Below are 13,040 nucleotides of genomic sequence, written 5' to 3' on the forward strand. Positions count from 1 at the left end.
CGTACACCCACCGTCCAGCTTCGCGATCGGCGGGAGCAAGGGCTACCTGACCTATGCAGGGCAACCTAAAGTCTGCCATGCCTGTGGTAGGTCAGGTCACGTGGCAGCCGACTGCAAAGCCAACATGTGCAGGAACTACAGGGAGGAGGGACACCTTGCAAAGGATTGCCCAGAAGAGAAAAGCTGCAACCTTTGCGGGGAAGCGGGCCACCCCTATAGGGCATGCCCGCAGCGGGGGACCACCTACGCCCAGGTCGCCGGCAGGGGCAATGCGGGGCCAGCACCCCGCCGGAGGAGAGGAAGGCACCAGGGCCCAGCAAGGTCCCCACTGATGTGCAGGAGGGCCAGGTCGTGCAGGAGGGCCCAGCCCGCAGGATGGGCCCGAGGCCAGCAAAGCGCCCCTGCAGGCTCCACTCCCCGCCGACAACCCAGAGTCGATGGAGGCGGCGGCAGGCGACCCAGGGGAGTGGACGACAGTCCGGAAAGCGAGGAGGAAGGTGCGTCGACGGGCCCAGGAACCACAACCATCAGGCGGGAAGAGGCAGCTACAGTGGGGCTATAAGAGCTCCTCTGACGAGGGGGATTTGGAGAGGGCCCGCCTGAAGCAGAAGTTAAAGATCTCAAGGGAGAAGGAAAGCAGCACCCCGCTTGTAGGTGACGGGAGGCGTACTGAGGCTCCCTCTGACACCCAGTCAAGTGCCGCTGGGGCACTGGAGGGCCCCCCGGAACTTCCAGGCGGGAAGGATGAAACAGAGCGTCCCCAGCCTGACCCAGAGCCGGACACTCCTGCCTCCATACCTCCGAAGCGGGGATGCCACCCGGAAGGCAGCACAGACGGTTTCCTCAGCCCAGAGAGCGTCCAGCAGTTAGCCCGCGCAATGGGCATGAAGGGAAAGATGGAGGGGCTGGACCTTGGACTTGGAGAGGGTACTGCGGTCACTGCCCACAATGGGGGTACGAGTTGCGAGCATTAATGTGCGCAGTGTCAAGTCCATTGCAAGATGTGTATCCACGTTGACCTACCTGACCACCATCAAGGCGGACCTCCTGTTTCTGCAGGAGTGCGGGATACCGCACCTCAGCAGGTACGGGAAATGGTCCAGCGCCTGGACATGTGGGCCTTCGATCTGGTCGGGGGGTAACGACTGTCGGTCCTCGGGCCTGGCTATTATGCTGCGGGGGTGCGACATCACCATCTCTCAAGTTCAGGAAGTGGTGGGGGGGGGCGCCTCCAAGTGGCTGACGTCACCTATAGGAATGCTCCCCGAGGCTGATCAACGTGTATGCCCCAGCGGTACGGAGTGAGCGGTTGGCCGTCCTGCAGCGGCTTCCACCCCTGCTGGCTACGTCCAGGTCGGTCATCCTGGGTGGAGACTTCAACTGCATCATTGATGCAGATGGAAGATCCGGCGTGGGGACAGCGGGTGGGGGGATTCAACTGGACATCACGTCCAGATTCCTGATGGGCATGGTGAAGGACGCCAAGCTGCTCGACATCTTCAGCACCCCTGCAGACGGAGCGCAGCGGAGGTACACCTGGTCGCGGCCAGACGGGTCTATTCGCTCAAGGATAGACTTCCTGTTTGTGTCACGGGCGTTCTCGGTCAGGTCCACCGGCGTCGAGCCGGTGTTCTTCTCTGACCACTGCCTCCTGCTGGCCGACTGTAACTTACAGGACGACCAGCCGGCCGGCAAGGGGACGTGGAAGCTCAACATGACTCTGTTGACCCCAGAGACCGTCGAGGAGCTTAAGAGGGAGTACGCCGGTTGGAGAACTGTGAAACCCCTCTTTGAGTCTCCGGGCGACTGGTGGGAGACGGTGAAGGAGAACATCAAGAGGTTCTTTGTCCTCAAGGGTGTTCAGAAGGCAAGAGAGAGGTGGGGAAAGCTGTTGTGACTCCAGAAAAGGGTGCAGAACCTGCTCCTTCTGCAGTTGATGGGGGTCGATGTCACGGAGGACCTCCGCGAGGTGAGGGGCCAGCAAGCCTCGCTCTTCGCCGCGGAGGCCTCCAGGATAATCTTCCGGTCCAGGGTCCGCTCTGTGGAGCAGGACGAGACGTGCTCGCGTTTCTTCTTTCAGAAGGTGCACAAAGAGAGCTCTGTGCTTAGCCGGCTGAAGGAGGACGACGGCTCGGTGACGTCGTCTCGGCCCAACGTTTTGAGGATCAGCAGATCCTTCTATGCCGGACTGTACGACACGAAGCCCACGGACAGCACGGCCTCCGAGTCGTTCCTGTCGTTTATCACGGAGGTCTTAGACGACGGCACGAGGGAGTGGCTGGACCGGCCGATATCCCTGGACGAGCTGACCAGAGCCCTCAAGTCCTTGGAGAGGAACAGGACTCCCAGGAGCGACGGCTTACCGGTCGAGCTGTATTCCGCTCTGTGGGACCTGGTCGGCCAGGACCTGCTGGAGGTGTACGATAGTGCGCTTCGGGCAGGGGAAATGTGCAAGTCCATGAGGAAGGACATCATCACCCTCATTTACAAGAGAAAGGGGGAGAGGGAAGAAATTAAGAATTGGTGTCCCATTTCACTATTGAACATGGACTAGAAAATCCTGGCCAAGGTCATAGCCAACTGAGTCAGGTCTGTCCTGGGGTCGGTGATTCACCCTGACCAAACCTGTGCTGTGCCGGGCAGGAAGATCGCTGAGAGCCTCATGCTCATCAGGGATACGATCGCCTACGTGCAGGACAGGCGGGTGGACACCTGCCTCGTCAGCCTGGACCAGGAGAAGGCCTTTGACAGGGTCTCTCATGCTTACATGAGGGACGTCCTCTCCAAACTGGGGTTCGGGGAGGGCATCCGCAATTGGATCCGGCTGCTCTACGCCAACATCGTTAGCGCAGTCTCGATCAACGGGTGGGAATCGGACAGTTTTCCTGTCAGATCTGGAGTCAGGCAGGGCTGCCCACTCTCTCCTGCCTTGTTTGTGTGCTGTGTGGAGCCCTTCGCCACATCCATCAGGAAGGACGTGAGCCTGAAGGGCATGACTATCCCAGGCAGCGGAAGCCTTCAGGTCAAGACCTCCCTGTACATGGACAATGTCGCCATCTTCTGCACCGATCGTCGGTCGGTGAGTAGACTATTGGACATCTGCGGCCAGTTTGAACTGGCCTTGGGTGCCAAAGTCAATAGGGGTAAGAGCGAGGTCATGTTCTTCGGGAACTGGGACGACCGCTCCTTCATCCCCTTCACCGTCAGGACAGACTACCTGAAGGTGCTGGGTGTTTGGTTTGGTGGAGCTGGGGCATGCACTAAGACTTGGGAGGAGCGTATCACCAAATTGAAGCAGAAACTGGGCAGGTGGACGCTCCGGTTTCTCTCCATCGTGGGTAAGAACCTGGTTGTCAGGTGCAAGGGGCTTTCGGCACTGTTGTATGTGGCGCAGGCCTGGCCTATTCCCTGGACCTGCGCCACTGCCTTCACCCGGGCCATCTTCCACTTCATTTGGGGGTCGAGGATAGACCGGGTCCACAGGGACACCATGTACAAAGACCTGGAAAATGGGGGAAAGGGCGTACCGAACGCCACCCTCGCCCTGATAGCTACCTTTGTGTGTGGCTGCATCAAGCTGTGCGTAGATCCTCAGTACGCAAACACCAAGTGTCACTACTTAATGAGGTTCTACCTGTCCCCGGTGTTGCGAAGGATGGGCGTGGCCTCCTTGCCGCGGAACGCTCCGAGTAGTTGGACCGTTCCGTACCACCTGTCCTTCGTGGAGAAATTTTTGAAAGGAAACACCTTTGACCACAAGGCCGTCAGGCAGTGGTCAGCACATAGTATCCTCGAGACCATTCGGGAAAAGGAGAGGGTGGATCCCGTCGTGTGGTTCCCCACGCAGACTGCCAAAGTCGTTTGGCAGAATGCCTCATCGCCAGAACTTTCAAACAAGCACAAGGACATTGCTTGGCTGGTGGTGAGAGGGGCTCTGCCAGTGAGATCCTTTATGCATGCCCCGAATCTCTGCGTCACCGCACACTGCCCTTGAGGCAGCTGAGGTGGGGAGGAGACTGTTGATCACCTCCTTCTGGAGTGTACCTATGCGCAGGAGGTCTGGAGGGGGATGCAGTGGTATTTGTTGAGGTTCGTCCCGAGCAGCTCCGTGACCTGGGACTCCGTGCTCTGCGGGCTGTTTCCCGGGACGCACACCGATACCAACGTCAACTGCGCCTGGAGGACCATCAATGCGGTGAAAGACGCTCTTTGGTCTGCCCGCAACTTGCTGGTCTGCCAGCTGAAAGAACTGACCCCGACCGAGTGTTGCAGACTGGCGCACTCCAAGGTCCAGGACTACATGCTGAGGGACGCGCTAAAGCTTGGGGCAGCCGCCGCCAAGGCGCGGTGGCGAAAGACCACTGTATGAAACCCCTCGTCCAGAATAGGAAAAAAAGGGCCCTATTTGGTAACTTGGCCCAGCTGGTGCCTTCCCCAACTGGTCAGGGGGCCAACGGGGACTGTGCGGGGAGACGACTGCCGGGGTTTTTTTTTGCTTTGTTTTGTTTTTCTTTTTTGTTTTTTTTTCCTTTTAGTTGGTGTACGTACCCCCGGGTAACCCGGAGTGGCTTGCATAACTGGGTAGGTGTATAAATATGTTTTATTTTTTGTATATCTTATGAATAACGTATATTTTTTCAAATTTAAAAAAAAGTGACGAAACGTCTGAAAACTAACCTTCCAGCTCAGCGGGCAAACTCACATCCAGAAACTCAACCTGAGCTACAAATCTTCTCTAATACTCGCTAGCACATGAGTTTTCCACTGTCTGGGTCAACATTTGTTATTCAATCAACAACACCCAAAACAGACAGATCATTTATGCAATTTCGCCCTCTGGGAGATTACTGAGTTGGCTGCCATGTTTGGTACATTAAAATGAATGTACTACAAAACCACTTAATTGGTTATGGAGTGCTTTGGGACTTATGGTTATGAAAGCAGCTATGTAAAGTCTGTTTTTAGTTCATTTTCGTTGTGTTTTTTTCTTCACATCAACATTTTCTAGAGGTTGCCATGGATTGTCAGCAAAATGGTTTTTCCCTTTCGAGCACAGCACCTCATTTCTGGAACAGACCAGTGTATTTGGATATCCTATTCACATGGACAGAACTCTTAACGGTGATACAATTAGTGCACAGCAAAGATAATTCCAGTTCAGTCAATGCTGCAAGTCCCCTCACTAACATCTTTAGAGTTGTTTCATAGGCTGTCCCATAAACTACTTAAGCACACTCCAACAATGTCATATTCATAGAATCATACAAATTTATCAACGTACTACCTGTTTTAAGTATATGATATTAACCTTTAAAATTAGGAAAAAGTTCCTTCGGAATTTGCTCATGTTTAGAGGAATCTGGAATGTGTTAATATTTTCAGGAATCCTAGATGTAAATATTTGCAAATAATAGGATACAACCGAACTGAAAATAATCGTACAGACAAAACACAGATTCGTTGATTGCAGTATTGTTTGTTTTTCTCAATAAAGAAATGTAAAGCTGACTTTAAAGGTGAGATTAGAATGCTCGTAAAACATGCAAGGGGAATAACACATGCATGTTAAAATATCATGGCTAGTTGTGGGTGGAAAGATACATTCAATAGTAGCTGAGATCTCTCCAATGTACTGTGACAAAAAATGATAGGGTGTCATTTTCCTACTGTGATTGTCACATGCCTGGTTCTCAATTTTAACTTAAATGAATCATTGGTGATCCCTTCTCTACAAGGCTGCAGGAAAGAACAACAGTGCATCACCAAAATATTCTCAGATCCAATCCCATAGCAAATCAAATTTATTGGTGAATTTCTTACAGTAGATAATTTTCCTGGCTACACTTTGATTAGGAGGCAGGAAATTAAAGAGGCATAGAACCATAAAGATATACAGCACAGAAACAGCACCTTTTGGTCCAAATCGTCCGTGGCAACCAGATATCCTATATAAATGTAGTCCTATTTGCCAGCATTTAGCCCATATCCCCCTAAACCCTTCCTATTCATATACTCATTCAGTTGCTTTCAGGTGTAATCATACCAGCCTCCACCACTTTCTCTGGCACCTCCCTCCGAAAAAGTTGGCCCTTGGGTCTCTTTCATATTTTTCCCCTCTCACCTCAAAACTATGCCCTCTGGTTTTGGACTCCTCCACCCCAGGAAAAAGACCATGCTTCTAATGATTTTATAAATCTTTATAAGATCACCCCTCAGCCTTTGATGCGCCAGGGAAAATAGTCCTAGTCTATTCAGCCTCTTCCCTACAGCTCGAACCCTCCAAACCTGGCAACATCCCCGTTATTCTTTTCTGAACCTTTCTAGTTTCACAACATCCTTCCTATAGGAGGGAGACCAGAATTGCATGCAATACTCCAAAGTGGCTGAACCAATGTCCTGTACAGCTACAACATGACCTCCTATATTCTATACTCAATGCACTGACCACTAAAGACAAGCATACCAAACGCCTTCTTCACCATCCTGTCTTGCTGTGTCTCCATGTTCAAGGTACTACGAACCTGCACTCCAAGGTCTCCTTGTTCAGCAACAGGACCTGACCATTCAGTGTATACGTCCTGCCCTGATTGACCCGACCAAAATGCAGGACCTCACATTTATCTAAACTCCATCTGCTACTCCTTGACCCATCTGTCCATCTGATCAAGGTCCCATTGTACTCTGAGGTAACTTCTTGGCTGTCTACCACACCTCCAATTTTAGTGTCCTCTGCAAACTTACTAACCATACCTCTTATGTTCACATCTGAATCATTTATATAAATGACATAACGCAGTGACCCAGCAGATTCTTGTGGCACAGCACTGGTCACAGGCCTCCAGTCTGAAAAGCAACATCCCACCACCACCCTCTGTCTTCTCTCTTTGAGCCAGATCTGTATCCAAATATCTAATTCTCCAAGTTGGAGAAGGGGAACAATTGTGGCTGTATGACGTGCCCCTTTTTTGAGGTATTTTCAGCGTTAGAGCTGATTTCCTCGAATTCTAGGAGCAGTAATCACTATTTTCTAAGCTGTTGCATTGTTTTAGAACTTTGCGGGGAAAACATAATATTGAGGGAACAAAGAAATAAATGTAAATTAAATCACACAAATTAATAGAATGCATCAAGCATGATTAACAGTCCAAAATGATTCCCTATGAGCAAAATGTACCTGCCGTAGCTCGGGTTGAATTTTCTGTAATATGTCTCTTCATGGTTTGATCCCAGTATCACTTCACTAATATTGGCAACCTACAGGTTGTAAATAGTTGAATTGTTACAAGTTATAAATAAAAATGTTTATGTCATCAAATTTTACACACAGTTACCTCCGATTACCTCTAAATTGTAAAAATGCGATCAAAGATCAAATTTCTTGAACAACACTGGTGAAACACAGATATTGTTTGAGTAACAAAATCTGACAGGAAATTTGTATATGGAAAAAAAAACCAAAGATTCAAACATATCAAAGTTCTCTTTATATATGTTATCCTCCTAATAATATTAACTATTAATAGTTATGTATTTTCCTAACCTATAGCAAATGGTTTTAACCTATACTATTACCCATAAGAAAATTTTACCAATAAAAAATAGCACTAGAGAGTTACACAGTAACTGCTGCGACCTAAGCATTTTGTAACTAGTTAATGTTTCAGGGCTATAAGTCACACCATTCTGTCTGTCATTGCTGGGATCACAGGGACAAAACACGGGGAATCACAGTGTCAGCACATAACTTCTGTTCACTGATCAGAGTCACATTGAAATGTACGCTGTGGAATTCCAAGTCCAGATCACACAGTCCTCTTTGAAATCCGCTAAGACAGTTAATAACCCTTCAGTTTAAGAGGGTACAAAATGAAGTCTTCATCTTTTTTTGGCTATTTTTAGTCTGCACTCTGTATTTCTGCCAGACATGTATACGAAATCAATGGACAGAAACAAAATCTATTTAATGAAGTTACTTTTGAAATATCTGATATTTCAGTAATACCATAAAGTGAAGAAACCTTACTGCCCAACCACCATCATTTTGAGGAGCTCAACTTGAACCAAACGGTGATTCTCTATTATCAGGTACAATGGAGTAATCTCATATACCACTAATTTCTGGAAAATGAATTGGTGATCCTGGAAGCAGCGCACGCTGACTTTTTACCTCTTGCTGTACCCTAAAGAGGCAACTTCAAAGTGAAGCTTTGGAGGTAGATGGTCAATTGTCCTGGCATGGTGTAACAAATTATATTGAAAACCCAACAGATAAATTAAACACAAATAAGACGTAGGCATATCTTCTGCATATTTCATCAGTAGTTGTTTAATTCTATTCAATATATACTTTTAAACACTTTGCAACTTAACATCACCAGAGAGAGGTGGAAATGTACTTTAGAGGGGGGAACTGAGTCTAAAAAGTTAATAAACACTAGAAGAATGGGACCTAATCTGCCCAGATTTGCTGAAAACCTGGAAGCAGTCACAGAAGAAATGAAGTCCACCACAGAAAATGCTGGAAGGTCTGAGAAACAGTGTGTGGAGAGGGGTACAAAGGGAATGAACATTTCCAGAGGGCGGCGTACGTCCCAGTCAATTTCTTGTTACTTCTGAAACCATGATCCCACGATGCCCGAAAACAAACTGTTTTTATTTACCCTGACAAATGGGCAGACAGCTGGATTTCACCAAGGAGCCCGACCTGAACTCGGGAGTGAGCTTAAAATTAACTCGGAACACTGTATAAATCCTGAGGCATATTATTTTATACCTAAAAAATTGTAAGGATATTATTAAATGATAGTCACATATTTATATAATTATTTCACGAATCGGGACAGAACTGACTCGGGCCGTTCGACACGAAACAAACATGGCGCCCAAGACCGCGCCGCGCGACTAAAACGCGGGAACCAGGCGTTGCCGGCGACGTAATGACGTAAAGGCGTCGCCCGTATGACGTTATTAACAGCTGTTTGGATGGATGCTATAAAGGTTCTGCATGACGTTCTTCCGGTGCGGTGACAGTGTTCCCTATCCTCAGATTGTGAGGTCTGGTTTCGAGCCCCACTATCTCTAGCAGTGTGTAGTAATAGCAGCTTAACAAAGATATTGGGTCATTTGTGGCTCAGTGGGTGCAGTACTTCCATCTGGATCATAAGGCTTCAGGTTCAAATCCTACTCCAGAAATTTGTAGTAATAAACGTGTGCTGTTAGAGGGTTCACTTTTTCTGCAGTTTTGTGTGTGTGTGTCCTTGGAGAGGGAGCACACAGTGTCCACCAGAACTCTTGATGCCTTTAAAGAGAGGTGGCCACCGAAGGGGTGAAATGCTTTTCCTCTCCTTCCAACTCAATTTGATTTAGGTCCCTACCATCTCTCTCATCTTTGATGGTTTGCCTTCCCCTTAACAGACTTTGCACACTAACTGTTCAATTGAAAACACAGGTGATTTACTGGTGGTGGTTCATAGAGAAAAACAATACCCCATGGGTGATTTGATGATGGTACAAAAAATGTTCAGCTGTGGGTTAGAGCACTTCTAGATATAAAAAGAAATTTAAAATTAAAGTTAATGGGATTAGGGTGTTCTTGCTGGATGCTGCTAAATGCACTCTTCTGAAACCATTGGTTTTTAAAACTTGATTATCAACTTGATCACTGAATGGAATAACAAACGAAAAAGCCATTTTTTATATATTCATCCCAGAATGTTGGCACTGCGGGCCATATTATTGTCCATCCCTGATTGCCCAGAGGGCAATTGAGGGTCAACCACATCACTATGATTCTGGAGCTACATGTAGACCAGACCAGGTCAGCATGGCAGATTTCCTTTTCTATCGGACATTGATGAGTCAGATGAGTTTCATGATCATTAGAAACCTGGGACCCGTGGACATTACCTGAATCACTGGTTTAATACCGCCATTATCTAAAAACAAATACTCAACGGGAAAGAGAGATGGTGAGGTTTCAGGTATAATTCTTCCAGCTATGCTATACACTTTTAAGCTAGGGGTAGGACAAGTTGGTGGTCGAGTGTGGCTTCTGTCATGAACTGTGTTGAACAAAGGCTCAAACTTGTGATGTTCCTGACGATATAAGTTCCTAATCTCTAGCTCTGACCACTGAGGAGGAGGCCAAGTAGCAAAATAGATGCTTCTTAATCAACTTGTTCAGAGGCATTGTCATACACCTCTGGAGCAAGTGGGACTTGAACAGATGGCTCCTAATCCAGAGGTGGTTGCACCATCACTGCACCTCAACAGCCCCTGCAGCAAAACATCGCCTGAAAAATTGAACGTTGTAACAACCATCTCGTGGTAGCAGTAAAATTTGATTCAGTGAGGGGATTAAAACAGGTTTTAAAGGAGTGACAGGTAATACACAAATCTTACACTTTGGACCAAACCCAGTTGGCTGCAAGTCTGGGAAAAATTGTACATTAAAACTACCAGTTTTTAACTTTTGCCTCCAACATAAAACTAACAAGAAGTAAGCACTAACTGTGGATATTACGCAGTAGTTGGTGCAGGAAATAAAAGTGGTAGACAGGTGTTTTTTAAAAATTTTCATGTAAGGACTATTGATGAGGCTGATTTACAATAAACTTTATGTTACCGTTCCCTGTTCTGTTGTTCATCCGTGATTGTTTGAGGCTGATAATGATTTTCTGAAAATTAATATTTCTAATATTCCTCAGCACTAACATCCATCACTTTGATGAGCGCAAAGGTTCACCAATTTAAAAGAAAATTGCAATTATTCAACAAGAGGCAGCTTCAGAGCAGTTCAGAACAGTTGCCAACAGAACAGGACAATTCAATTGCCTGTCAGCTTTGATATAAATCAGAACAAATATCAAGGTTCCAGATGGCTGGATTGGAGATGGGTATTTTGTTAACCCTTTAAATAGTAATATTCATTCCATTAAATCATTTACAAGTCAGAAAAATCCAAACAGCAATGAAATACACGTCAAAATTTTGTTAGTGGCATTCATTTGAATTCACTAAATGCAGTCAAAAATGGAGCATAAAGTTACTAGGTCTACAAAGGTATTATTAAAATGACTACAAGATGGAAGCAAAAAAAACCCTCAATATTTGAATTGTGCTCAGCATCCAAATTAATGTTTGAAATAACCGATATTGGGGGTGGAATATCTTGTAGTAAGAATCCATTCACTAAAACAGTGTCTTAAATACCACTGCTGAGTCAGACATCATCTTAAAATGGCAAGGCCAGTTTGAAGTGTGCCAAAAAGAGATCAAGCCCTTAGAAGTGCAGTCTCAGCATGGCTAGGCATTTTAGAAAGACTGTAATGTTTAATCTTTTAGCTTTATTTCTTTATTTTTCTACTTATAACTGAGAAGGTCTGTAATTTTTAACTTTTAACTTTAATTCTTCATTTCTTGTACTATACTAAGAATGTCTGTAATGTTTAACTTTTGTTCTTTATTTCTTTGTACTTTGTTCTTAAGAATTTGTACCTAGGTACTTATACTGTGTGTGACAACATTGCACACTTTTCACTGTACTCCTGTGCCTTTGCACTTGAGTACACATGACAATAAAGTCTAAATCTAAATCTGAAGCTTAGCTTCTTATGCTTTTAGCTTCAACGCAAAAGACAGAAACAATCTGTTCAGTGAACTAGCAGGCAGATTAAAATAAATTATGTTAAGATTCTCGTTAATACCAAGGAGAACAAAATGACTTCCTAAGGAATCCCATTATAAGTGCATCTCTAACATTAACTTGACAGTTTTGATTCTAAAGGCACTCAAGAGGGATTAATATTAATAAAAAGTCAGCCTCAAGTGAGTAATAGCAAGGGACTCAATGTTGTCTCACAAAATTTAGATAGCGTTAAATGGCAAGGCTCTGGGTTCTATAATTATATATTAGTAATACAGCAACATAGAAAGTAGGAGCAGGAGTGGGCCATTCAGCCCTTCAAGCCTCCTTCACCATTCAACATGATCATGACTGATCATCCAACTCAGTAGCCTGTTCCCGCCTTTACCCCAAACCCTTTGAATGCTTTAGTCCTGAGACCTATGCGTAACTCCTTGAAGACATTAAATGTTTTGGCCTCAACTGCTTTCTGTAGCAGTGAATTCCACAAGCTTACCTGTCTCTGAGTGAAGAAATTTCTCCATATTTCAGTCCTGAATGGCACACCCCATATCCTTAAACTGTGACCCCTGGTTCTGGACTCCACAATGACTGGGAACATCCTTCCTGCATTTACCTTGTCCAGTCTTGTTAGAATTGTATAAGTTTTTTATGAGATCCCTCCTAATGCTTCTAAACTCCAACGAATATAGTCCGAACCAATCCAGTCTGTCTTCAAGATAACAAAGTGTGGAGCTGGATGAACACAGCAGACCAAGCAGCATCTCAGAAGCACAAAAGCTGACGTTTCAGGCCTAGACCCTTCATCAGAGATGGGGATGGGGTGAGGGTTCTGGAATAAATAGGGAGAGAGGGGGAGGCAGACCGAAGATGGAGAGAAAAGAAGAAAGGTGGAGAGGAGAGTAGAGGTGGGGAGGTGGGGAGGGGATAGGTCAGTCCAGGGAAGACGGACAGGTCAAGGAGGTGGGATGAGGTTAGTAGGCAGAAGATGGAGGTGCGGCTTGGGGTGGGAGGAAGAGATGGGTGAGACGAAGAACAGGTTAGGAAAGCAGAGACAGGTTGGACTGGTTTTGGGATGCAGTGGGTGGAGGGGAAGAGCTGGGCTGGTTGTGTGGTGCAGTGAGGGGAGGGGACGAACTGGGCTGGTTTTGGGATGCGGTGGGGGAAGGGGAGATTTTGAAGCTGGTGAAGTCCACATTGATACCATTGGGCTGCAGGGTTCCCAAGCGGAATATGAGTTGCTGTTCCTGCAACCTTCGGGTGGCATCATTGTGGCACTGCAGGAGGCCCATGACGGACATGTCATCTAAAGAATGGGAGGGGGAGTGGAAATGGTTTGCGACTGGGAGGTGCAGTTGTTTATTGCGAACTGAGCGGAGATGTTCTGCAATGCGGT

The 13,040-nt window shown here is 46.7% G+C and overlaps 1 protein-coding gene across 4 annotated transcripts in view; it reads right to left on the reverse strand.

The window, feature by feature from the left end:
• Positions 1–7,436, reverse strand: part of LOC125464546 (spermatogenesis-associated protein 22) — a 59,811-nt gene extending 52,375 nt beyond the window's left edge. For 3 of the 4 annotated variants that reach the window (XR_007250039.1, XM_059655292.1, XM_048557042.1), the window contains exons 1-2: positions 7,342–7,436; positions 7,175–7,254 (exon numbers count right to left, since the gene is read on the reverse strand). Coding sequence is in view for 3 of the 4 variants with exons in the window: in XM_059655292.1 (XP_059511275.1) it covers positions 7,175–7,217 (43 nt within the window). In the remaining variant the exon portion in view is untranslated. Of the gene's footprint in view, positions 1–6,463; positions 6,563–7,174; positions 7,255–7,341 lie in introns of those variants that run through there. The other variant, XM_048557043.2, reaches the window with a different exon arrangement.
• Positions 7,437–13,040: the final 5,604 nt, after the last annotated feature.

Source organism: Stegostoma tigrinum, chromosome 27, assembly GCF_030684315.1.
Source record: "Stegostoma tigrinum isolate sSteTig4 chromosome 27, sSteTig4.hap1, whole genome shotgun sequence".
Classification (NCBI taxonomy): Eukaryota; Metazoa; Chordata; class Chondrichthyes; order Orectolobiformes; family Stegostomatidae; genus Stegostoma; species Stegostoma tigrinum.